The sequence below is a fragment of the Cervus elaphus genome, chromosome 14, assembly GCF_910594005.1.
Source record: "Cervus elaphus chromosome 14, mCerEla1.1, whole genome shotgun sequence".
Classification (NCBI taxonomy): Eukaryota; Metazoa; Chordata; class Mammalia; order Artiodactyla; family Cervidae; genus Cervus; species Cervus elaphus.
In genome coordinates, this window is record NC_057828.1 from 67,431,657 (window position 1) to 67,459,499 (window position 27,843).

At 34.5% G+C, this 27,843-nt stretch overlaps 2 protein-coding genes across 4 annotated transcripts in view; one reads left to right on the top strand and one right to left on the bottom strand.

The window, feature by feature from the left end:
• RNF2 (ring finger protein 2) overlaps positions 1–4,993 on the top strand; it is a 40,216-nt gene extending 35,223 nt beyond the window's left edge. For both annotated transcript variants that reach the window (XM_043923365.1, XM_043923366.1), the window contains exons 6-7: positions 200–371; positions 646–4,993. In XM_043923365.1, coding sequence (XP_043779300.1) covers positions 200–371; positions 646–747 — 274 coding nt within the window. In that variant the 3' untranslated portion in view covers positions 748–4,993. The remainder of the gene's footprint in view (positions 1–199; positions 372–645) is intronic.
• A 2,810-nt stretch (positions 4,994–7,803) lies between these two features.
• Positions 7,804–27,843, bottom strand: part of TRMT1L (tRNA methyltransferase 1 like) — a 34,784-nt gene continuing 14,744 nt past the window's right edge. For both annotated transcript variants that reach the window (XM_043923363.1, XM_043923361.1), the window contains exons 8-15: positions 23,881–24,130; positions 23,267–23,479; positions 21,722–21,912; positions 14,586–14,664; positions 12,481–12,647; positions 11,785–11,844; positions 9,104–9,230; positions 7,804–8,997 (exon numbers count right to left, since the gene is read on the bottom strand). In XM_043923363.1, the coding sequence (XP_043779298.1) occupies positions 8,745–8,997; positions 9,104–9,230; positions 11,785–11,844; positions 12,481–12,647; positions 14,586–14,664; positions 21,722–21,912; positions 23,267–23,479; positions 23,881–24,130 (1,340 nt within the window). In that variant the 3' untranslated portion in view covers positions 7,804–8,744. The remainder of the gene's footprint in view (positions 8,998–9,103; positions 9,231–11,784; positions 11,845–12,480; positions 12,648–14,585; positions 14,665–21,721; positions 21,913–23,266; positions 23,480–23,880; positions 24,131–27,843) is intronic.

Genomic DNA, 27,843 nt, shown 5'->3' on the forward strand with positions numbered 1-27,843 from the left:
GGATGTGACCTTGACCTTTTCTCTCTTCCTGTACCTTTCAATAAGAAATTTTTAGATAATAGAGGAATAAATTTGATATTATTTTGTCAATAATTGGGACATTTGCATTTTGTATGGCTTTTGGGAAATGTGTTTTATAATTTACATATATTTTTATCATTAATCTACAAATAAAGGTTTTAATGATTTGTTTTTCCAGATACATAAAGACTTCAGGTAATGCCACTGTTGATCACTTATCCAAGTACCTGGCTGTGAGGCTAGCTTTAGAAGAACTTCGAAGCAAAGGAGAATCAAACCAGATGAACCTTGATACGGCCAGTGAGAAGCAGTATACCATTTACATAGCAACAGCCAGTGGCCAGTTCACTGTAAGTTTTTAAAACAATACGCTGTTGATATTGGGGGCACGTTGAACATCTGAGGGTGGCAAGTTGTGGGGTGGAGCCTAATAAAATGGTGCATACACTGAAGAGAAATTGCAGCAGAGTAGTTAACTTGATATATCTGTTTTTCTTTCATGAATGGTATAAGTGACAAGAAGTTCATCCTAAGTTTTTTTTTTTTAAGATGGACTTTAATGTAGTTCCATCTGACTATACTGTGCTTTGAGTAGTTTTCATAATTGTTTCTTTTTTGTTTTAGGTGTTAAATGGCTCTTTTTCTTTGGAATTGGTCAGTGAGAAATACTGGAAGGTGAACAAACCCATGGAACTTTATTATGCACCCACAAAGGAGCACAAATGAGATTTTACTAAAACCAGTTCTGAGAATGAACTTTTTTATAGCCTATTTCTTTAATATTAAAGATGTACCGTCATTACTTTTATGGACAGAACATTGGATATGTTATTCAGTTTTCTTTCTGAGCCAGATTCGTTTACACTATTAGAATCTTTTCCCCTTAATTTAAGATCTCCTTTTTGGAAGGAACTGCAATTATTCAGTACTTTTTCTTTCCTTTAAAAAGTATATCTAAATTGTATGTTTTCACAAAGTGTGGTTCCGTTTGGAGCATCTTGGAACTTTTGACCCAGGAATTTTTCATAGTTCTGTATTCTTGAGTGAAGATTCAGTTGGCCATCTTTCTCCCTCCCTTCAAAAGTTTTTTAGGCCTACAGAATGTTAAATAATACGTATTCTGACTTTTTTTCCTGGAGTCTTGTATATTTATAGTTTTCTATATAAGCTGTAGTATCTTCATGAAGACCAAGGCTCAAATTTACTGTGCTTAAAAAACAATTCTCATAGGATTATTATTTTCATGGTATTTTCTTCCATAATATCTCATTTTTAAAGAAAAGTTCTTTATGAACTTAGTGTCCCATTGTCATGCAATGTTATTTTCTTCCATTTTTGTCCCTCTAAATTTGGAATTTCTGATCCTGGGAAAGAGAACCAAACAAGATCTCAAGTTCTGTGAGAACTTGGTTCATTCACAGATTTCACTGAAAAAAGAAAAATTAAATTGTTCTTATGTAGTCTTCAAGTGTGTATTTTAAAGTCTTTTTCTTTGTATTTTATTGTCACCTCATTTCCTTTATTATGTGTATGTTTTTTCCTATTAAAATGCCAGAGACATGGAGATATTTTGCACTTTAGCCTTGATGAAAAGTACAAGATATGTTCAAAGCTTCCCTAATTCTTTTCTTATTGGTAGCTGCATAAGTTTCAAAAATAACATGGCACATAGAACTAACAATAGGGAAAATTTGCTTCTGTTTGGAAAGTGTGTTTAGCATTTTGGGTTGCCATATCAGTTTATAAATTTGGTGCTCTGCTAATTACACTGTATCTAGAGAAGCAAGCTAATGGAGCTTGAACCCTGCCTTGATGTGTAGTGAAAGATAATTCTGTAGAAGAATGTCAGCCAGAATGTTAAAGTCATTCTATTCTTCTTAATTTAGTTTTATAATGAAGGACAGTGTGTGGTGTTTGGACCCAAAAGGCTTTATGATTACAGGTCAGAAGTAAGATTGACTTGTGTTGTTATTTTTTGTCTCTGTCCTGATTTCAGGTATGTTTCCAAGTTTATATTATCACAGTATTTATGAAAACATGTTTGCATTGGGAAATTAACCATAAAAGGTTTTTACCAGGGGAAAGTTACCCTCCAGTACCATTGTAACTGAAAGCCTGTCTAGTCATTGTAAATATTTACCTGTCATTTTTGACAGACTGGGGCCAGCTTGATGTTTTAAATATTCACCCCAATATGAAAACTTAACGGCTTGTTCAATTTTTTACCATTTTATTGAAAATATTTAAAATCTGTTTTTACAATTTTTTTCTTTTTGGGTAATCTGTGCCATGAAGTTTGAAAACCACCAAATATCAAGGAAAATTTTGTATTCAGTTCCTTTTCTGGTGTAATGTTAAATTGTATAGATTATTAATGCATGTCCGCTGAATATAACCCTGGTTTTGTGATATAACTGCTTAGATTTTATTGGTGACATTAGATTAGTGGTTGCATTAAACAACTAAATTTCCATTGTGATTATTAATTGACATTTGTCTTTAAGCAAAAAGTTATTTGTGAATATAAGCTTTGTGCTTAGAGAATGTATGTGTTTTTATCCATCAGTATGGGAGGACATAAATTCTTTGCATCATTAGTGAATTTACTGGATGTGTAATCCTTTGCAAAATATAATTACAGGTATTTGATAGAGCACTGAGTGTATAGTGTTGTGTGTGTGTGTGTGTGTGTATATGTTTGTGTGTGTTGGAGGGTGGGTACTGTTAAACATAGTATTAACTATGAGTGTTTCATCAAGTATTATCCAAGTAACTTCTATAATCACCTTCTCAACTGAGGAATGAAAGATTCACTCAATAGGGCCTTTGGCTAATACATTATCATTTTAAAATTTATGATTATGGTAAAATATATATAACCTAATTTATCAGTTTAACCATACAATTGAATGACATTAAGATACATTCACAGTGTTGTTTAACCATCACCACTATTTCTGGAACTATCATCCCAATCAGAAATTGTACCTGATAAGTGATACATTCCAGATAAACTCTATTTTTCTTTGAATTTGACTATTTTAGGCACGTATATATGTGGAATCATGCTTCGTCCTTTGTGTGTTAATGTCTCTTAGCATAATGGTTTTAAGGTCCATCCAAGTTGTAGCATATATCAGAATTCCATTCCTTTTTATGGCTGAACAATATTCCACTGTATCCATTCATCTGTTGATGGGTACTTAGATTGATGGAAACTTTTTGCTATTGTAAATAATACTGCTGTGACCATTTTTGTACAAGTATCTGTTTTGAGTTCTTTAAATTCTTTTGGATATACACTTAGGAGTGAAGTTGCTGAATCACATGTTAATTCTATATTTAATTTTTTGAGGAACTTCAGACTTTTCCACAATGGCTGCACCATTTTACAATCCCATCAGTAATACAGGATTCCACTCTCTCCACTTCTTCACTAACACTTATTGTTTTTGTTTTCAGTAGCTGTACTTATGGGTATACAGTGTTATTTCATTGTGATTTTGAGTTGCATTTCCCTAATGGCTTGTGATGCTAAGCATACTTTCATGTGCTTACTGGCCATTTGTATATCTTCTGTGGAGAAATACCCATTTAAGTCTTTTGACCATTTTTAATTGGATTGTTTGTGTGTGTTATAGAAGTTCTTAATATATTCTGGATATTAATCTGTCATCTGATATATGATTTAATCATATATTTCTCCCATTCTATGGGCTGGCTTTTCACTCTTTCAGAAGTGTCCTGTGATATACAAAAGTTTTTAATTTTGATAAGTTCCAATTTTTCTATTTGTTGCCTGTGCTTCTGGTGTCATGTCCAAGAATGCATTTCCAAATCTAATATTATAAAGATTTTCCTCCAAGAGTTTAGGTCTTTTTTTCCAACTTGAGTTTTGTATATGGCAAAAGATAAGAAATCAGCTTTGTTTGCATTTGGATATGAAGTTTCCCCAGCACCATTTGTTGAAAAGATTGCCCTTTCTCCACTGAATTGTCTTGGCAGCCTAATTTTCAGTTAATGAAAATCAATTGACCATATATATATCATGGTTTATTTATGGGCTTGTATTCCATTGGTCTGTATGACTTTTCTTTTGCCAGTACCACTCTGTTTTGATTATTATACCTTTGTAATTAGTTTTACATTATCATTTTAAATCTTCTGAACACTGGGAAGGACAATATTTCACTTGTACCTTTGAGAAAATTGAGTCTTAGGACTCTTAACTTGGAGAACTAAACATGAAATAATTGAAATGCCAAATGAGGAAAGATCTCTTTTAAATTCCCATCACATTTCTACTTAGAAATATTTGGTTTACTAAGTCTTAGAAACATAATAGAAAGGAAAAGTAATTAAGTGTTCCATTGTTGTAACTATAAAAATGGCTTCTTTGACAACTTTTCTGAATTAATGGAGTAAGGAAGGACCTCTGAAAATCTGTTATTCCATAAAAACAATGAAAGTTCCATAAAAACACTAAAAGTTGTCAAAATCAACTTTGTCAGAACTCTAAAAAAATAACTAAAAGCTTCCAGTTGTCTAAAAAGCATTTATTTGACAGAAACTGTAACAACATGGTTTGTAACATTTTAAATTTCCCTGACCATCTTTCCTCAGTTCCAGGTCAGCCTTGAAAAGGAGCAGCCTCGCAACCGTGCCCGCTGTTAAAACCAGCAGCCTAGTAGCCACTGGAGGGAACTTGAAGCTCCACAGAAAGCCCACGCAGCCTAGTAGCCACTGGAGGGAACTTGAAGCTCCACAGAAAGCCCACTCTAGAGAACTGTCACTATTTGACCTGTCCGGTAGCTCACTGAAAAGCTGTGTTCTTGAGTTTTGTCTTTATTTGACCTCACTCTACTCACTCTGTGCAAACATCTCTATCTTTAGTCTGTTTACCATAGAAGCTGCTTGAGGCTGTGATAACAGCTGAGGCTAAACAGATGCTGACCAAAAAAACAAAACAAAAATGTCATGTCTGTAGAGGGCTTTGAAAAGTTCCAGCATATTCCTGGGAATCTAGAAGGCTGCATGTATAAGATGTATGCATACCCAAAAGAAAAATGAAGGCATTAATCTAACCTGTGACAGAACTTGAGGCTCTGTAAGTAGGAAGTGAAAGCTAAGGCAGAGTTGTAAACTGCATGTTGAAGTGTTGAAGGCATAGCCCAACAGTTTCAAAGAGCACTTCTTCAAGATTAGGAGTTAACTGTTTAAAGGCATTAAAGGACATTTCTGTCCAATCATTAGCTAACCTCTAAGCTAACAAAATGGAGAAGGAAATGGCAACCACTCCAGTTTTCTTGCCTGGAGAATTTCATGAACAGAGGAGCCTGGCAAAAAGGACGCTCTTTGTCCTTGGGGTCGCAAAGAGTTGGACACGACTGAGCAAATATCACTCACATTTAAGCTAGCAAAACAGAATATGATGGTCACACACAGCAAAAAAATTGCAGACTTTACAGAATCAGTCCAAGAAGTTCTAACACAGCTACACCTGAGGAGGGGAAGGGATTCTGTGTTCAGAGTTGGCATGTTATATTATTTTAAATGTTTAGTTCTCAACAAAAATTTACAAGACTTGCAAAGAAAGTGTCTGGGACAAAGCCCAGGTGTTGAACTTATTAAGCAAAAATTTTGTTAGCCTTTAAAAGCTTGTTTGGAGAACTAGAAGAAACCATGTCTTAAAAGCTAGATTTGAGAATAATCTTTCTCCAAATAGAGAATAACAATAAAGAGAAATTATGATAAAAGAAGCAAATAGAAATCCTGGATTGGAAAACTATAACAGGTGAAATAAATTCAGTAGAGTCCCTCAAAAGCAGATTTGAACTGCTAGAAATATTCAACAAATTTGAACGAGAGGTTATCACTTGAGAGTAGCCTAATCAGAAAAAAAGAAATAGAAACACAGTATTGTAAATCAGCTATATTGCAATATGAAATAAAACTTAAAGGAATGAAGGGGAAAAACTGCAGAGATGTGTGGGACACTATCAAGTGTAATAGCATAATGGGGGTCCTAGAAGGAGAGAAGAGGTTACAGTATATTTGGAGAAATAATTGCCTCAAACTTCAGGATTTTCCAAAAAAGAATATGCACATCTGAGAAGCCTAACTAGTGCTAAATAAGACAGGCTTTGAGAAACAGCAAGAGAAAAGTGGTCACATGTGAGGAATCTTTAATAAGATTAACAGCTTGCTTCTCATAGGAAGTCATGGAGGCCCAGAGGCTCTGCAAGAAAAACTCAACCTAGAATTCTATATGCAGCAAAATTACTCCTCAAAAATGAAAGAAATTAAGATGCACAGAGCAAATTTGTCAGTAGCAGACCTGCCTACCTTATAGGAAATACTGAAGACTCCTTCATGCAGAAATGAAAGGACGTTAGATAGTAAGTTGAATCCACACAAAAATTAGCACTGGTAAAGTTAACTACGTAATGAAACATAAAGGGTGGTAGGGACTTTTCGATTGTCCAGTGGCTAAGACTCCACGTTCCCAATGCAGGGGGCTCAGGTTTGATCACTGCTCAGGGTTGATTTCCTTTTAAGATTGACTGGTTTGAGCTCCTTGCTGTCCAAGGGATTCTCAAGAGCCTTCTCCAGCACCGCAGTTTGAAAGCATTAATTCTTCCATCTCTGCCTGCCTTATGGTCCAGCCCTCACATCTGTACATGACTGCTGGAAAGACCGCATAGCCTTGACTACACGGATCTTTGTCGGCAAAGTGATGCCTTTGTTTTGTAACACACTGTCTAGGTTTGTCCTAGCTTTTCTGCCAAGAAGCAATCATCTCTAATTTCATGGTTTCAGTTACCATCTGCAATGATTTTAGAGCCTAAGAGGAAATCTGTCACTGCTTTCACCTTTTCCCTTCTATTTGCCATGAAGTGATAGGACTGAATGCCATGATCTTAGTTTTTTTAAATATTGAGTATTAAGCCAGCTTTTTCACTCTCCTCCTTCACCCTTATCAAGAGGTTCTTTAGTTCCTCTTTGCTTTCTGACATTACAGTGATATATCATCACCCTTCAGGGATCACTGCCTTGTCATGGTGAAATTACAGCTATTGATGTTTATATTTACAAAGATCTTAAAAACCTAATCTTCCATCTTGAGAATCTGTTGACATTAATTACTGATAGGTATGTACTTACTGCCACTTTATTACTTGTTTTTGTCTTACTTTGTGGTTCTTCCCTGTCCCTTTTCTTGTTTCTTCCATTGTGGTTTGATGATTCTCCTTTGTGGTGTACTTGTGGTCTGTCCTTGTTGTTGTGTTACCTGTTGTGTTTTGTGGTTACCGTGGGGTTCCACGGTTCTGTATTGATTTGTTTTAAATGGATAGTCCTTTAGGTTCAAACACATTCTAAAGCACCTATGTTTTTACTACCTTTTCCTCTACTTGGTATTTCTTGTTATATTTTACATCTTCATGTTTATTCTTTTAGAAAGTGAAAGTCACTCAGACATTAATTCGAGACAAGAAAAAGCATCCTTCTGGGATTATGCTGTAATAACGAGTTTTTCTTTTATTCTAAATTAATACTCTATGGTGATGCAACCCCAACTCCCTAAATTTCTGTGTATGTCATGGGAGCGGTTTTTTTTTACATGATATATTTAAACCTTTCAGTCATTTGTCTTCCTCCATTTCCCAAGCTTAATGCTTGTAAAAAAGTTACTTTTTCTAAGAAACACTTAGATAAATGTGTATTAAATTCTTGAGACAGAAATCTAAATTTTTGGTATACCTTTTCATACAAACTCTTAGATGAAGCAAGAACCATATTTATTAATGGAAACAAGATTTTTTTTTCCAACTAATTTTCGTAGTCATGTTAGCCTGGGCTACTTGTACAAAAAATTAGCACATACACAAATCAAAAAAACAAGCAAAACAACAACCAAAAAAACCCACCCCAAAAAGCAAGAAAATCCTCACTTCATAAATTCATAAGGTGACAAGTTTTACTCCTGAGAGGTAGCATAACCAAGCGAATGAATATTGTACGTGCATTAACTGAGGCACTTGAGATCACCCAGTTTGTTTAATTCATAACAAAATCTCTCCTCAGAATTTCGTGCTTGTAAACAGTTAGAACAGTAGTCTCAATTTAACAAAATCTTACTCTAAAGTGTAATCATTCGGACTTTAAACTTAGAAGAAAATGTATGTCTGTCTCCGGTAAGTATTTAGTTGGAGAGATAAGATTTCCTGAAATTGGGAATATATTTTAGCTTGTATTTGTGAAATAATACATTAGTAATCAGAAAGGGCACTATTCCTCCTGTTTAGGGTCACTTTAATAAAAGGATTCTGGATTCATCTTACACAATACAAACAGAAAAGATAAACATCATGAATCACTTTAAATAGAGCTGAGATTAAGTAATGTGTTATTTTCATAACATATAAAATTCCAAACACTCTGCATGTAAAAATTTTCTGAGTTATTAAACAGTAGGGTGATCTCAGTCACAAATCTGGCTTCATATGAAATGTTTTCATTAAAATTTAAGTTTTCTTTAAAATAAGAAAAACTTGGAAAGCATAGCTCCCAAACCAGCTAAATTAGAAACTGCTAGTTTTTTGAATGAAAAGAGCACTGTTTTGTATTTTTACACAACTGAATTAAAATAGAAAAAGCACTACAGTTGTTATAGAGAACTATAGGGCCACCAACACAGATATCTGAGTAACCTTCCTTTACATTTACCATCTTCTGCAACCACCTGCTTCTGCTTTGTCCTTCACTGACATTTCAACCCTGTCAGCTACTGTATCTTCGGATGCTGGTTGGACATGGCCCTCTGACTGTCCTCCAGTGTAAGTGGGGGTGCTGTACTTTAAAAGGATGGATTTAAACTGCATTAGAGGTGCATCTGTACGAACTCCCATTGGGTCAAAATGAGTTCGGCTTACTCGAAAGCCTGCTTGAGAAAGATAGCACAAAAACTTTTTTAACCTGCAACAAGGAAAGGCAAAAAAAAAAAAAAAATGAGGTTCTTGTTTTAAATCATAATGTCATTAAAATATTAAATACATACACTTTGTCATTCACTGTCTCTTACTTTGGCATATTCATTCCTTTAATGCTGTGTCTGTGGATGTTGTAATAAAAGGGAGGATGTTCAGTATTGACATCAGTTTTTTGCCTCTTGACTAAATTTGCAGTTGTTTCATTACTTTTTCTCTTTCCTGAAACGTACAGATATAAACACAGAAAGTTAGCATTCTCTTAAAAATTACAAGCCAAATACTAACATACTGTCTTCAAGTCTAAATCCTTTGACACAACACTTCGACCTATCCAATCTTAATTCTTACAATAACATAGCTCTTATTGTAATATTTATATTTTCACTATCCTTTATTCATGTAATTTTACTGTTTAACTGTTTGCTGAATCAGAACTTTTCTACCTTCTTCAGTTTTAAGCCTCAACCCTACCTCCATCTTCTGTAGAAAGCCATTTTTGAAATCTGGACCAGTCGTTCCACAGATTTCACTGCTTTCAATACAACACTACTCAGAGTCTGATTAAGTTCTGTCATTATATGTTTTCTTGTTTCATGTATTTAGGTCTTTAATAATGTGTATAAATCCTTTCTCCCCAAATCATATTGTAAGTTCCTGGAGAACAAGGTCCTTTATTTCTGTACTTGTATTCTATACTATTTCTATACTTGGGTTCACAAGAATTGACCCTTGTGAACAATGCGGGTTTGAATTGTGTGGGTCTACTTCAACATGGATATTTTTCAACAGGAAGAAACTATAGTAACACATGGTTCACAGTTAGTTGAATCTGTGGATTGACTTTAAGTTACACATGGATTAATCCCGGGGCTGTTCAAGGGGCAACTGTGTTTGATATACAGTAGGTCTTCAATGAACACAAAACAAAGTCAGTCTCAGGGGCTTGGATACAGGAATTATGAGTACACTGTGTGATCTCTGCCTGCTTCTTACCACAGTACTTAGCCTTTACATTTTCAGTGAAAGGAAGCTAGCAAGTAAGTTTCTAGCAGTGTATCCGTCCAAAAGTTAGCTGAATCTGTGGATTGACTTTAAGTTACACATGGATTAATCCCGGGGCTGTTCAAGGGGCAACTGTGTTTGATATACAGTAGGTCTTCAATGAACACAAAACAAAGTCAGTCTCAGGGGCTTGGATACAGGAATTATGAGTACACTGTGTGATCTCTGCCTGCTTCTTACCACAGTACTTAGCCTTTACATTTTCAGTGAAAGGAAGCTAGCAAGTAAGTTTCTAGCAGTATATGCGTCCAAAAATCACAAAAAGAAGACAACTAAGATATCCAAGTTACCATATGGAGATTTTTTTCTGAATGTTCAACTCTTTATTTCTACATGGATGTTATTATGGCCAAATTTAAAATTTTCATGAACATTCACTTAAGCAAAAGTATTCAGAAGACAAATTTGATGCATGAAAATGAATGATAAACTGCATTCAAAGATAAATATTGTTGAAGTATTGACTCATGGCTCCCCCATTAAATCAGATACTTAAAACCTAATTATACTGTCACATTAAATCTAAAAAGGCATATGTACCCCAAGAGTTAGGAAAGGCTGAGACTAAAAATCCAGTACCTTCTAATTGCTATCATCAGCAGTACATAGATTTCTTTTGCCTGATATTTTCTATCATGTAAGATTTTATATGTTCTACTAGTTTAGGACAATCATAATTTTAGAGCTATAAAAGAACCCATAGAGATTAGTCTAATTCCCATAATTTATACATGAGAAAGGCTCAGAGATTTTAAATATCTTCAAAACTTAGTTTTTACCTTATTCTAAAAAGGTTTTATGACAAGTCAAAGGTGGGGGCCTGGCTGAGGTTATGTAACAAAAGGACACAAACATGTAAATCCATGGCTGATTCATGTCAATGTATGGCAAAAATCACTACAATATTGTAAAGTAATTAGCCTCCAACTAATAAAAATAAATGAAAATAAAAGTAGAATGATACTCTTAAATTTAATGTATTTTACAGTATACTGGAATGCCTTTCTCTTCCCTCCAACAGAGAAATTAAGGAGAATAAATCATTTTTAAGTGATTTGAATCCTAACAAATTAACTGAAGATGCTAAATGAATATGACTGTTGGGAACAGTATGTAGTTATTAACCATAAGCTATTAGCAGGAGTTGAAATTTTCTTCTCTTTGAAGATCAACACTAAAATGTTGAGCAACTAATACAAAATTACAGCTTGTAACTATAGTCCTTGGTTCTTTCAATCTCAACATTGTTTTTGCCCATATACAAAAACAGATTTAGAATCTAAATGTTGCCTTCTAAAGACCTTAGACATTAAGCATCGCCATTACAAATCTTAACATTCTTTGATATGAATTTACAATGCCTAATACAAGTATATTTTAAAGTATGTATACATCTCAAATTATAAGAAAAGCTATGTAATAAAATTCTTATGGCCAGAGTATAGGGTCTTCTGGTAAAGAAATTTCTTTTAACATCTTGTATAGCTCTTGCAAGGGGATCACCATATACCACAGATGCGAAGAAAGTACATGTTAATAGAAGTTTTGAACTATGCAAATGCCAAATAAGGTTTACTGTAATTTGGTTGCTGGTATAATAAGATGAAAATGAATTTTGAAGTAGGCTACCAAAGCAATCTCTTCTCTTCCAATTATCCTTCTGCTATATGCTCTTTTACACGGATGCATTTATACACACACACACACATACCTTGTGCACTGTAATTATCTGTTGTATCATCTGTAGTTTTAATAAATACACCACATTCTTCTAAAATTAGAACAAATGGAAACAAAATATTTTATAGGATGATATTAAGCAACAATTTGAAGTTTACATCAAAGCTTACTAAATCTATGCACTGCTTTTATGACTATATGAGATTCTGTGACCAACACAGGTTCCAGGAATTCATTTTTTGACCCTCTAAGACACCTAACAGGCCCATCCTTCTATCAGTAGCCAGGTAAAACTACAAAAGCCTGTTTATACTAAAGAGAAAACAAAGGAAAAATACTTAACTTTGCTGAGTGGTAAGTGTAAACCTAGCTTCCATGTCTCAATGGATATTACAAAATTTGGCCACACTGTTCTCAGAATAACCTACAGTTTCTCTTTCCAGAAAGCAGATACAGGGCAGTAAAATCAGAACAGACTTTTAGTTCTTTCAATCTACTAAAGTTTAAAAAATACATCTATAAAACAAAATCATTCCTTTCAGGCCCCTAATATAAACTTGAAGACAATGCAATTAAAAAAAGCTAACTGGATTACTGATGAGACTCATTAGAGAATTTACTTAAAGCATACTACTTAAAGTGCTTTTAATTAAAACATCAAATATAAAGATGGAGTATTTTTGATAAACAATTTGTAACATAGTAAATTAGTGTTCAGTTAGGTCACCTTGCTTGTTGAGATTTGAAGGTGCATGAACTGAAAACTGACTTTGAGGAGTACACTCTGACTCAAAGATTAATGTCTTTATTAGGGTCTGAATGTCATCTAAACCATGGTGAAAAGATTCAGATAGCATTCTTTTGAGGAATCCAGTATTGAAAAGGGAACTTGACCTGAAAAAAGAATACAGAATTAGATTCAAGAAGTGTTTTCTTTAATAAGTCTTCATAATTAAACAACCACCAAGATAATTTGCCCATTTTATCATGTCAGTTCTCTAAGCTAGTGGGATTAGTAAAGGAAATTTTATTCACAGTAGGTCAACTTATTGAGCCCTCACAAGGTGTACAGTCCTGTCGTACAGAGGTGTAAAATATAGTGAAGTATAAAATTCACTGTTTACCCTATGAAAGCCTATAAATGTAGACAGAATCTAGAATGGGACACAATAATGCAGAAGTTTTCACAATGCATATTCCTATCAGTAACAGTAATCCTTAGTTCCAGGGCATATATGGTGGGGCAGGGTGACATCCATAAGAATTACATGTGCTGGTGGTGATGTAGTTAAAAAGTGGCCCAGGGCTTAGTCTGATATGTTTCCCATTTAATTTGAGAATCACAAGTATAATGGACAGAATATGAATTCCAGGTCAGACAAACCTTTCCACCACTTATTAGCTATGTAATCTTGAGTAACTACTATTTTGAGTCTCACATTCCTTATCATAACATGGAAAATAAAACATCTCACAGACTTATGGGAATTAAATGAGATAATACACCTACAATCCCTAGTACAAGGTATATCCTCAAGGAACAGTAGCTGTTATTACTAGGGTTAGCAAATATATATGAAAGGATATGTGATTTTAAGTGTCAAAAGAGTGACCAATGTAAGATTTACTAAAAGACAATTCAAAGATTATTTTGGATTTAAGCACTAAGGAGTGACACTTCAAAAAGGATGCAGAATTTCAACTAGAGGAAGGGAAAGGAGAAGAGACTCTGGATGAGCTTAAAGACATGAACAATGGCTTTAAGTGAGAAAACCTTAAGTTCTTTGTTTAGAACTCAGTCTTGAAGGTCAAAAAAAAAAATGAGTTCTGGCTCTCTGTGTGCGACTAACTAAATCCTGAGGGATCAGTTTCATCCAACACTTAAATACACTGTGCCATCATTTTCTCATCTGGTAAAATAAGGGAGGAGGTGGGCTAGGAGATCTTTCTGGATCTAGCTGTTACTCTTAACTGTTACTCTTAACTTTCCCAGTTCCAAGAGTGAGTAGGGTCAACATACTGCTGGTGATTGAGAGTACTAGAAGGTAAGGCTGGCCAGGTCATTCTTAATCTAAAAGTATTTACCTGAAGATAAAATAATGGGCATCAGCACAAATATGTTTACTATTAAGTTAATTTTTAGACTTAGTAATGACTAAACCTTGGCCTTATAAAGTAACGAGGCTGAAGTTTGCAATGATTCTTATTACAATGCTATTAGCAATCTCAAATTTCTCCAAGAATCTCTAGTAACAAACAGCTTATGGGAAGGATTGAGAGTAAAAGCAATTCAACTTTCAAACATGAAAAACACAATAACTAGTTACCAAGGATGCAAAAAGCACACACAACATTAAATATTTGCAGCTGTGTCACATATAAACAGCTTTACCTAATACAAAAGCAGACATTTACTTTAACATGCCATTCTTCCTTAAAATTAATTCCTCAAAGAACTTTTACATTAGTTGACTGGTCTATAAAAAGTTATAGTGATCATTTCAAGATCATACCCTAGGTTCTATAATTATCAGCTGAAAAAAGCCTCATCCTTACTATGCAGGAATGAATTATTTAGTTTGCAGATTAGTTTGGCTTCTCTTTGATCTGACTGCATCTTAGCTCTGTCACAAACTTGGAAGAATAATGGTATAGAAAAATGTGCAAAGAAAACACCTCAGGTTCATTGGGGAAAAGAATTGTATTTATTTGCCTATATTTTTTAAAAGATTGAACCTAAATTTCTTTGTCTTCTACCACAGTAATCAAAAGTCAGCAATCAGATCAACACATGCATAAACTCTGAATACATTACTGTGCTTAGGCACATACCATAGAGGTCCAAGTTCGATTGCTGTCTTTCCAGGCATGCTTCCATGACAATTACAGGGTAGCTGTCTATATGGGTTTTCTGTGAAAAGGTAATAAAAAGAAATCAAAGGAGAAATGACAATGTAAACAGTAGTAACTGTTATATAAACAATAATTTGCAGCTACAATATACTGAGGATCTACTATGTGCCAGGTATTGTGCATTCATATGCATTAAAAAAATTTAATCCTTAAAACTCTCTGAAGCAGGTATTAAGATCTCAGTTATGTAGATCAGATGATTAAAGCTTAAGAAAGATACAGAAATCCATGTCAAAATTAGAGGCATAGTTTTTAGTCACTATACTACCTGAAATAATTTCAGCAGGAGAAAGCCTTATAAATTTCACAAGCTATCCATATTTTAAAATCAACTGATTGGGGTATAATTTACATACAGTAAAATGTATACATTTTATGTGAAAAGGTTGATGAGCTTTAACAAATGTACATACCCATATAACCAACATTCATCAAAATAAAGACATTTCCCATAAGTTAATTCTTCTGTAATTGGGATGAGAAAATGAATTACTCTATTCCCTAGGCTTGATGCATATTCAGTCCCAGACATGTAGGCTAGAAGAAACTAATTCTGTTTAAAGAGCAGTGAGGGCTCTGATGTAATCATAAGGTGACTGGGGAGGTACAAGACTATTCTCAGTTTCCAAAATGGCACGATATTCTACCATGGACTTTCCTGTTCACTTAAGACTCAGAATAGTCATTTTAAATCAGATTCTCTCCAACTGAGTTCCCCCAGGTCATTTCTGGGTTGATCATTCATTTTCTTGGAACGGCCTGATCTGATCAATGGGTCCTAGATATATCCAGAACTCAGGATTATGGTAGTAGGGGCATGGGCCTAGAGCCTCTTGCTATCTGATATCACTCTGTGATTCAATGCAATTAAGTGGCATAATTCACAGCTGTATCTATACTTAACGGCCTCCTTCTTTGTTTGCTCCTAGGTCTACCTTTCAGCCTTAAAAGAAGGTGTGGTTATCATTGACCTTAGCTTTGTTGAGAATGATGCTCCGCAAATGTTATACAAACATATTCAAGACATCTTCCCTGAAACCATTAAATAATTAAATTATATGTACTACAGGCAGAATTACCCAAAGTAGGGTGATTTATATTTATGGTTCTGTCAGTTGTACCAACTTACCACAGGCAGCACACAAATATTTTTCAGTTTATTTCCTGATGTATTTTGCAAAATGATCCCATCATATAAACCTATGTCTCTTTTGAAGACCCTTGCCTAGGATTTCTTAGTGCCTGATGAGCATCAGCATCTCCAGGGATCAGGGTTATCATTTCAAGTTACAGAGTAGAAAAAAATGATGGTGTGAAGAAAGAAAGAACTACTATTTCTATGTCATTGGTAAATAAGCCACGAAGGTAATTCCAGATGAGGAATTCAAACTATTTAGAGACTTTAAATGAAATGGACTGAACACATACTTTAATCTCTTCTGTTTCTTAAAGCATTATTAAGATGAGAACAAAGGAATAAAATTCAAACCCCAAAGATAAATAAAATGTGAGAAGAGACAGCAAGATGATGAGAAATGTCAGTAAAATTTTAGAAATGGGAAGCAGATACACAAGGAGGTAATGGATTTAGCAGGTCAGAGAAAGCTAAAGCCCGAGCCTGAAATGGATAGACAGGCTACCAATAAACAGCAAGCCCACTGGCATTGTGGGACCTGAAAAGGCTTGAGAATTCAAAGTACTGACTGTCTCTGAAGATGGAAATAGGGTGGTAATGCAAAACAAAAAAACACAAAAAAAGAGACTTCATTTTAAAATTTTAAGACTTGTAGATCTTCTCTAAGATCAACAGTTAGGCTTCTGTGTCTTCTCCATCCAAAAGAGGAAGTTAATCTTGGGTCAGGCTGAACCACAGAGGATCTGGTTCTGCCAGGGGCACTAGTCACAGTTAAGAGTGAGGAGATATATGAAAAGAAAGGGACTAAGTAAAAGTCTGCACAAATGCCAAGACCTTCCAGTCTCCTTCCCCAACATGGTTCCTAGAAAGTTGATAAAAGACTGCAAGATTCCTCTGCAGAAGTACTTACCAATCCAGGAGAAGAGACACATACAGAGTGAGTGACTATCTTTTGGGAGTTCTTATAGTAAAAAAGCAGGCTGCCTTCTCAATACAGTAAAACCTATCAGTTTATAAGCCCTGCCCCAAGAACTTCAACATAACTGTCAGCATGGAAAACTACTAGACATTTGAGATATACTATGACAAGAACAGAATTGCAAACCAGAAACAGTTAGGAAAGAATAACTAAAACAACAAAATAATAGCAACAATATAAAAATAAGCAAAATGAAAAACCTATCCTCCCCTAAATATACCCAACTATATCAATAGTATAACAGAGGTAAGATTAGATTTCACATCTCTGAGACAAGAATAGGATACTATTAAAAGGGGAACAATAAAAATATGAAATAACTCTTGGAAATGAACAAAGTATGACAAATTTAAGCAGGAAAGTTGGAAAATGAAACTCAAGGAAATTTATAAAGAACTGCTAAAGAAATAGAGATGTAAAAAAATTAGAGGATTAATCAAGAAGATCCATCATATAACTAAAATTGAGTTCTGGGAAGAGAGAAATAATTTGAGAGAAAAAATTATCAAAGAGAAAATAGAAAAAATTTATCAGAACTGAAGAACTCAAGTTTAAGGGCTCACAGACTGCAGCACAATGAATTAAAAACGATGAATTCATAAACATCCTGAAGTTATTTTAGAATAGTGGGTTAAGAAGAGATATTTTAAGAGCACTCAGAGGAAAAAACATAAAGGACTATTCATAAGAACAGCAGCAGACTTGTCAATATTGAAGGCTAAAAGACAAAGGAATAACATCTTAAACATTCTGAAGAAGAACAACTTCTAACCTAGACTTCTATACTTGCCCATGCAATCCTTCTAAGGAAATCCTTCTAAGGGAAAAAGTGTAGCTTCAAAAGGAGAAAGTAAAGAAGGAAAGGTGAAAAATACGTAAGATTTAAGATATAGGAAGTACATCACAAGGAGAAAGCCAAAGAAAATTTCCATTATGAGTCTAAAAAGACCTAGGGCAACAGCTTTTCAAACCACCCAAACTAGAGGAGGAGGACTATCTCCAGCAGAATTAAATGAAACCCAAAGGTTATTTGTTTTTAACCAAAATCACAGGAGCACTGAAACTGTATTATGGATTGTGAAAAGTATATACACACCCAAAAGGTGACAAATATATAGTAACAATTAACTTGGTAATTGAACAGTAAAAAAGTTATTACAGCAGTGTAACTGGTTCATCTCTGTGGAGCAGCCTTCTAAGAAAGGCAGCAATGATCCCTGTATCCTGGTATTCATGCCCTTCTATAATCTCCACCTCTTGCACTCGAGATCACTGGATCTGGAGACTCATTTCTAGTGACTAGAATACAGCAATATTCTCTTTTTCTCTCTCCCTTTCTCTCTCTGGTTCTTTCCAATGAAGTGAGCTGCTATTCTGTGAGGAGGACTACTTGACAAGGAGCTGAGAACACCTCTTAGCAGCCAACAAGCGCTCAGGTCTGCAGTCTAACAACCTACATCCAGGTCATAACCATGTGAATGAGCTTGTGAACAGGTCCTTCCCCCAGTCAGGCCTTGATGATCGCAGCCCTAGCCAACACCTTGACGGCAGCCTTGTGAGCGACCCTTAGCTAGTGGACCCAGCTGAGCTATGCCCAGATTCTTGACTCAAGAGAAACTGAGAAAATAAACGCTGTTTTAAGCCACTAAGTTTTGAGGTAATTTGTTACACACAGATAGATAACTAATACAACTTGTAAACAATGTTTTTATATTTATAAAAATATGAACACTGAATATTGATTAAGCCAACACTGGAGAGAAGTACATGCATGTGACTGAGCTGGTCTGAGATGCTGAATAGTCGTCTTCATGAAAGGAAGTTATAGGCAATATAGCTTAGAAATAGGGAAGATACCAAACATTAAAGACTTTAAACATTAGCAGAAAGAGCTGTGAGATTTTTATTAATAGCTGGTTACTTTAGGGAGTGGAGCATATATCATTACTTTATTAACAAAATGCAGAACTATTTGACTTTTTAAATTATATACTACAAATTGATAAACATAAAAAATTCTAAGTGATCTGACTTTTTGGAAAGAAACACTCATTTATACTCTGTAAGTCCTATATGATTACAAACAATGCAGAAAACAATTCATATTGCTTAATAGTAATTTATTAAGTCAAAAATCCTTTAAAATGTTTGATTAAAGAAACACTCTAGTGACAAATTCCATATAATACCAGTTATATGTGGAATCTAAAATATGGCACGAATGAACCTATCTACAAAACAGAAACAGACTCACAGATATCGAGACTTGTGGCAGGAGAGGGATGAATTGGAAGTTTGGGTTAGTAGATGTAAACTATTACATTTAGAATGGACAGAAAACAAGGTCCTACTGTTTAGCACAAGGACCTATATCAAGCCTCCTGGGACAAACCACAATGGAAAAGAATATGAAGAAAAGTGTATATACATGTATAACTGAGCCACTTTGCTGTACAACAGAAATTAACAGTGTAAATCAAATATTCTTCAATTTTAAAACAATTTAAAAAACCCACTGTAGTAACAGTCCAAAATTATAAAGCAACATGAAGGACTCCTAAAGGAGAAGGAAAGATGTTAAGTTTTTACAGATTCAGGATCAAATTTGAGCAGAGTGTATCTGAGTTCAGTTACTCACGGATATTGTAAAACACTCATGGTGAGATATGAAAGGATAAAAATCTCCATGTAAGAAAGAACTGGTTCATAATTTTAAAGGTAGGAATACCATCAGTAACACTGGGGTTCAAGGTGAAAAGAAACACTGAGTTTTTTTTTTTAATTGAGGTGAAACTCACATTAGTGATATCCTTTTAAACACTGATGATAAGATGTGTATTATTTCTTACATAAAAAAAATTAAATTAGGAAAAAATAGATAAGAAACCACTGTACCATTTATCTAGGAGGACCAAAACTTTCACAAGTTTCATCAAAGATATTTATGAAATTCATATTTTAAAAAGCCAGAGTGGATTCTATAACCTTTCTGACTCTGTTGCATTTAAACCAAGGTTAGGATGGTGGACTGGGCATTTAGAGTTGGCTTCTCTTATTCTAAATCTTTAGAAATGACAGAAAAATATATTTTTGTGAATAATTCCTAAATATTGCTAGAAAATAAGAAGATACGTCATCATATGTTCCAATCATTCAGTACTTGCTGAAAGCTTATAAGCTGAGAGAGTACTACTGGAAAAAAACCACACTGGAGGGAATAGATATTAAAGGCAGAAATAGCCTAGGGGCTATATGAACCTAAAAAGCAAAGATGAATGCTACTGGAGTAGCTCTAGGACAACTGTTAAAGGGATTGGTTAGAAAACTGTACTTGAAACAGCTGATTACACAACTCCTTTAATCCATGATTAGCAGGTTACAGAAGATATCTGTATCCAGTTTGAAGTGATAAAGGTTTAGGTTGGAGAAGAAAATAGTGCCCCAAATTTGATTAAAAACAAAAAACAAAAAACAGTTACCTCTGGCCCTAAGAAGCTCTGAATTCCAAAGAGGATAAACACAAAGAGACCCACTCAGACATATTATAACCAAACTGCTGAAAGCTGCAAAAAGAATCCTGAAAACACTAAGTATCAAGTACAAGGGAAAAACAATACAACTAATGGCTAACTTTTAACCAGAAATAATAGAAGCCAGAAGGCACTGTAATGATACAGGCAAAGTGCTGACTGGGTAATAAATGATAGGCATCTCAGCTTCATGCACAAATCAGAAAGCACCAGAGAGAACCCAAACAAAGGGTGATGACAGGATGCCCCATCCTACCATCAATCTACACTGTAGCAGAAGCGCCTGGACAGAGGAAAAGCATAGTGGGCTCTTAGGAAGCTTCAAAACCACATCTCCTCCTCAATGCAATGTGGTCAAGATAAACTACCAACTGGTTTATTTATTTATCTTTCATTAAGCAAAAAAAGGATCCAATAACGGAACACTCTGAAAATAGAGCTCTGAGAAGTGACTGCCTTAACAGATATTAAACAACACTAAAAGGAGTAGAAGTGAATGAATGCATGAACATCCAACCACTGGAACAGAACAGAAAATCTAAAAACAAATTCAAATCCAGGTGGGTTTTTAGTATAAGATAGATATGGTATTCTCAAATAAGTGCACAAGAGGTGACCTAGTCAACAAAACATAACCTTCTCTGAATAATTTAGGATTGGAAAGCTTTTTCCAACTACAGACAAAATGCAGAATCTATTAAGCGTCTGATTAACTTTACAACAGAAACAATGAAAATGTCTGCATGAAAGAATAAAAAAAGATGCAAACACAAGTGACAAAATGAGAAAAAATATCTGTAACTATCGTATCATACCACGAAGGTTAAATTCTACTATATAAAGAGTTTTTAAAAATCCGCATTTCAAAAATGCTAAGAAGCTAACAGAAAACAACGGGCAATTGTTTCTATGTCCCAGAAAAGCAAAACAGAAACAGCCTGATGAGGGCACATGCCACATCTTTTTCCCTTGATTCCCCAGGCCTGGCATATAGTAGAGGCTCAATAAATATTTACTGGATGAGTTTTATAACTGATGGTTTTTATATTCAGTCAGAAACATGACCATTATTTTTATAAAATTAATGATTTGAAACATCCTAAAGAAAGAAGTAATCGGACTTAATGTTCCTAAAATTAGTGACAGTGGAAACTAAGTTATTTCTAGACATTTCAACAGAAGGCATGGCTAGAGAGCATAAATTATAATGAGTAAATGACTTTAATGAACTCACACGAATGTCTTGTCTGTTGATGAAAGGAAATCCAGTATAGGAAATAAAGTTAGCACTGTAATCTTTAAAATCAAAGGACAACAATATGTATAAATTAGGGATGTGATAAAGGCTTATTCATTGGAGGCTTACACATAAATTCAACACAATATTCAGTCAAAAGAAACTTGCATTTACCTTCTACCATATTACCATCTTTCTGAAAAATTCTCTCTTCACACCACTGACAATGGATTAGGTATTGAATCTTCTTGGCTGTTTCATCTGCAGAAGTTGGCCCCCTCAAAACTCTCACAACAACCAACACAAAATGTTCCAAAGCCACTGCAAACAGTACTTCTATGCCTTTGTTACATCGGGCTGCAGCTCTGGAAAAAAATGTTTATGTTATTTTGGGAGCTTATCATTTTCCTTTGTTTGGCGTTATATTGACCATATCAACTTGGACAGTCATACACTACGGAAGGGTTATGGGAAAATAAGAAAAATTTAACTCTTAGTAGCAGTGGTTTTAAAAGATATAAAAAAAGTGGCTATAAAAGATATTTACTATAACTTTTACACAAACTGAAACACAAGAAATTATAGGATGCTTGGCAGGCTTTTAGTAATTACACATTTTCCTTTATGATATCTTCTCAATATTCTTTGGCTTCTAATGTCACCTTTGTTTCTTGTCATCACAACCATCTTTCTTTCTTTTTACCTACTTTTTTATTTAATAAAAGCTTGTTCCAAACAATGCATGCTTACTGAGTACTAAATATGCAGGGAAGTATGCTAGCTGCTGAAGAGCTAGTAAAAAATGAATAAGCAAAGTCCCTGCCATTACTACATTTATATACTTTTGTATTAAATTCTACTTGATACACCATTTATGTACTCAGTTTTCCCTCTACAGTTGTACACTAACTTAGTCTGTATGTACTGCTTTGAATTTGCTATTACATTATAAACATTTTAAAGTATGTACAGTAGTAGGTCCTTGGCATGTACCAAGTGAACATCAGAGGTTTTAGTTATTTAGGAATAATCCTAAAGGTCTATGAAGTCTAATAATCTGTATTTTTGCTGAGGTAAGAATTTTCAATCTAAATGCTGTGAAACTGGTGCTGGGGTTAAATGACAGAGTTAGCTGTAATGATCTGTAATCTTAAAATTCATTGAGATTATATTATTACTATTCCTCTAGCATAACTTTATGCATAAAATGGGTGCTCAAAAGTCTTCCTTTCTTCAATTGTTTAGAAAGTCTGATGAGAAACAGAACTTTTTGTTTTACAAGTGAGATCATTTCACAGAATCAAATTTATAAGCCATCATTTCTTTCAAACTACATAAAGAAGATAAGATGAAATAGACATTAAATAATGATAATTTCTAAACCTAAGATCAATTTTTGCTTTCCTTTTTTGTGGTGCTATCACCCTATATCTACTCTATGTTTGTTGAAACAAAATGATTTGAAATTAACTTTCATTTTTTCTTTCTACTTTATTTAAATAACATTTTAAAGTGGAGAGTAAACGTTTTTAGACACAAGCTTTTAAATAAAATTCTAACATACAATGTAAGATTTCAAAAGAAAATCAAGATCACATATACAAAACACAGAATCTGTATTTTGTGCATATTTTGAAGAATGAACTGAGCACTCTTGCAGTATTCTTTCTTTCTATCATACACTCAGACATACAAAGGACACCGCTGGCCATTTGGTACCTTGCCACTGCAGCTACAACAATTCTTGCAGCTAGCTCCTTGTAATATTCAGTTCGGACAATATTACAGCCGTAGTGACGCCGGGCAACGTGTTGTGCCTTGGCATATAAAGAACTGATATCTGTAGAAGTCACTGATACTATGCCAAGGTTTCTTATATTTCTGAATGCAGAATCAAGATAGTTCACAGATGTTCCAAAAGGATCTAGGTGTCTAAAATCAGAAACAATATGGACATATTTAAAATCATACTAGTATCCAAAATCATACCATTGCCATATTTCTAATGATAAAGTTCCATGGATTCAAAAGTACTTCATAAATCTATTTTAAAAACATAATTATGTTTTTAAAGTAAGCAATGAAAGGATCATATGATATCTCAGACACATGAGAGTAAAACATGCTTAGAGAAAAGCTGTCATCCCCAGGCATTTTACTTCAAATGCTATAAAATGCTCTTAGGCATTCCTTAAGCCAATGCCAAAATATTGTATTAATTTAAATAAATAAATAATAACAAACTATCTTAATTTTTAACGGCCCCCTCTCTACCCCGCCTCCCTTAAAATCCAAATCAGTTTAGAAAGTGACAGAAAAAATTTTTCACTTACATGAAATCAAAAGATCTCAAATGCATTAGTACATTGGCATCCATTTTGGTCACCTTAATATTACCAAGGTTTTCCTCTCCTTCTTCCAGAATATCGTCCCTTTCTTCCTTTTCCTTACTGTCTACAACCACTTTCAATTTGTTTAAATGGCAGTTCTCCTGAATCAACGTCACAGAGTTTTCATTCAAATCATTAATTGTAACCTTGACTGCATTTCCGAGATGTTTTGCCCACTGTAATCCCATTATCCCTTAGGAGAAATTGGGAGAAAAATGGGTTTTTAAATTACGAAGAGTAAAAACAGTATAATAAAAATAAAGAATATAATTTTGTAAATAACAGAAATAAATGTTTCAAAATCTTAGTATTTTCAAAAGTAATTCTTATTCTACTTTCTCACCAAAATGCCTCTTAAGAAGATTTACCACAAGAAAATGTATCCTGCAGATTTCCATTAATAGTTATTAAAAAAACTGTTCTATAATCCATGTTAAAATAAAATACCCATGTATGTTCTTTTTGGGGGGTTTAATAGGATTTTTTTTCCTTTCTTCTTACAATGGAATACTTTTTTTTCAAACAAAATCTTACAGAGAAATCCAATATACAATATGAGTAACAGTGGGGTTACTCTACTTGAAAGGAAGATGGGAAGCTGGAATTCATCCTGCTGAAGCTTTAATACACCAAAATATGAAAACAACGTTCCTGGACCAATGCTTTTCAAATACTGCACGACAGCATCACTGTGAGTGAAAAACAACTTTATATGTGCAAGCAAATGATCAACAGGAATCGAAACCAAGAGGGCCCTCTCACAGGTTTTCTATCCCTATTGGATTTGAGTCATAAGGGACATTCACTGCAAAATGGGAGATGGTGACACAAGCCTAGCCAATACAGAGTAGAAAACCCCCGATTTACTGAAGTATTGACCACCTCCATACATATGCCTCATTAATGTAAAAAATTAACATCTATTATGTGCCATTGTCTTTACATTTATTTTCCTATTCTTAAGATAAGCTTGTGAAATAAGTTATAATATTTACATTTTAGAGATGGGGAAACAAGAAAAATGACTGCTATGAGTTTTATTTAAGTTTACAAAGGCACATTAAAAAGGAGGGATGAAAAGATCTTCCTAAACAATAATTTTAATGTTTCAGGTAAAAAAAGAGGATTAGTTCATTGCAGTATTATTTATAAGAGCCAAGACACGGGCACAAACGAAGTACACATCAATGGATGAATGAATAAAGAACATGGGGTATATATACACCCAACAGAATACCATTCAGCCATAAACAGAAGGCAGTCTTGCCACTTCAGACAACACAGATGGACCTTGGAAGTATTGCACTAAGTGAAATAAGTCAGAGAAAGACAAATACTGTATGATTTAAATTACACATGGAATCTAAAAAAAAACAACCCAAATCACAGAAATGGAGATCATATTTGAGGCTGCCAGAGGAGACTAGAGGCATGGGAGAATTGAGTGAATGTAGTCAAAGGGGACAAACTTGCCGTTATAACAGAAATATGTTCTGGGGATAAAATGTACTGCAGGGAAATTATTGTTAATAATACTATTTATTTGAAACTGACTAAGTGAGCAGATCTCATCAAAAAGGGGAAAATATCTATAACTATGTGAAGAGATGGATTTAAATTTTGATCATTTCACAATACATGCATATAGCTAATCATTATGTTGTATACCTAAAACATATGCAATGTTATACATGTTGATTATATCTCAACAAAACTAGAGGGGGAAAAAAAGAAAATAAAATGACTCCACTGTTATGAAATATATATAGTATCCAGTGTAGGTATGCTGCTGCCTGTTAAGTCACTTCAGTCATGTCTGACTCCATGAGACCCTATGGACTGTAGCCCACCAGGCTCCTCTGTCCACAGGATTTTCCAGGCAAGAATACTGGAGTGGGTTCAAAGCTCTCCTCCAAGGGATCTTCCTAACCCAGGAATTGAACCTGCATCTCTTATATCTCTTGCACTGGCAGGTGGGTTCTTTACCACTAAAACCACCTGGGATAGACATTTAATAAATGTTACTGAATGTAAAACACAAGGGTGGGGGAAGATTGTGTGAGGGAAAATGGTGGGAAATAAATCTGGAAAAGTAGATTGTGATCAGATTATAGAGGATATTAAATTGCAATCTGAGAAGCTGAATGCTAGGCAATTAAGATGCATGACTTTTCTGACTGAAGAGTAACATTATCAATTCAGTGTTTCAGAGGAAAGGCTGTTTGGCAACAGCATGCAAAACAGATTAGACAGATGTAACTGCTAAAAATCACTCTATTGGTGGATATGGAATGAAAAACAGTATGAGTCACAATATAAATGAAAAATTAGAACAGATCCATAGTGGATTGTGTGGAGATAGTGGTGGGAAAAGGAGTAATAAAAAAATGATTCATATTTAAAATCTGACCGACTCAAGAGGATGTGATCACCTTAAAATCGCTACTTCATCACTTTTACCATTTCTACACTGACACATTACTAATGATGATGATAGTAGTAGTCGTAATAATACAATAATGACGATACTGAATACTTTTATTACATTTGCTATATACCAGACACTGTTCTAATTTCTTTACATGTATTAATTTCCTTAATCTTTACATTATTTTAAGGTAGGTACCTTCTTTTGGATAGATAAGCAAATTAAAGCATAATTTCCTGTGGTTAGACAGCTGGCACATTATAAAGCTGGGGTTTGAATGCAGTCAGTCTGACTCCACCGTCCATGCTTCCAACCACTACTTCTCTCTGAGGTGAGGAACTTAAGCAGAGCTAAGTCACACTTTCATCCTACTGGTACAAACTTCCCAAGAATACACTCCTATAACTTTTAAAAAGAAAAACTTGGATAGGGTACAAGTGGCTTTTTAGAAATTTTCTACATTTTCCAATCTTTTCTATATTGTTATGTCCTTTTGGGAAAAATGTTCTCAGTCTTTAAAATTTCACCATAATATCTCATTGCCTAATATGTAGGCAATGTTTACTGCATCTCACACACACACACACACCAACCAAACACCAAGTGCTTACTGACTGCTGCGAACAAGTATTCTTGCAAAAAAAAAAAAAAATCCTGTCTGAATTTGACCAAACCTGAACATCCAACTACCAATTTACAGAAATAGAGGAATATGTTATATGAACCACGATGATACAAACAGCAAAAATCTACTGTGGGAAACTCTACAGGACAAATGACCTCTTATATCAACAAATAATTATCACACACACACACAAAATGATGAGAAGGAATATAGATTAAAAAGAGACTTGAGACCTATCAAACAACTGAAATATATAGTCTTTGGATTCTGACTTAAATTTTTTAAAAATTATGAAATAATTAAGTCTATCAAAACATTTGATGACATTAAAGAATTATTTTTAATTTTTTAGGTGTGATATGGTATATGGGTTTTAATTTTGAAAAGTCCTTATCTTTTACAGGCTTCCCTCATAGCTCAGTTGGTAAACAATCTGACTGCAATGCAGGAGACCCCAGTTTGATTCCTGGGTTAGGAAGATCTGCTGGAGAAGGGATAGGTTACCCATTCCAGTATTCTTGGGTTTCCCTTGTGGCTCAGCTGGTAAAGAATCTGCCCGCAATGTGGGAGACCTGGGTTCTACCCCTGGGTTGGGAAGATCCCCTGGAAAAGAGAATGGCTACCCACTCTAGTATTCTGGCCTGGAGAATCCCATGGACTCAGTCCATGGGCTCACAAAGAGTTGGACACAACTGAGTGACTTTCACTTCACTATCTTACAGATCCCATGGAAATATTTACAGATGAAATGACGTATCTGTTATTTATAGATATGCTTCAAAATAAAGGGGATAGAGTACAGGGCAATGAATTATGAGGGAAAGTGCACAGGAATACAGATATAAGACTGAGT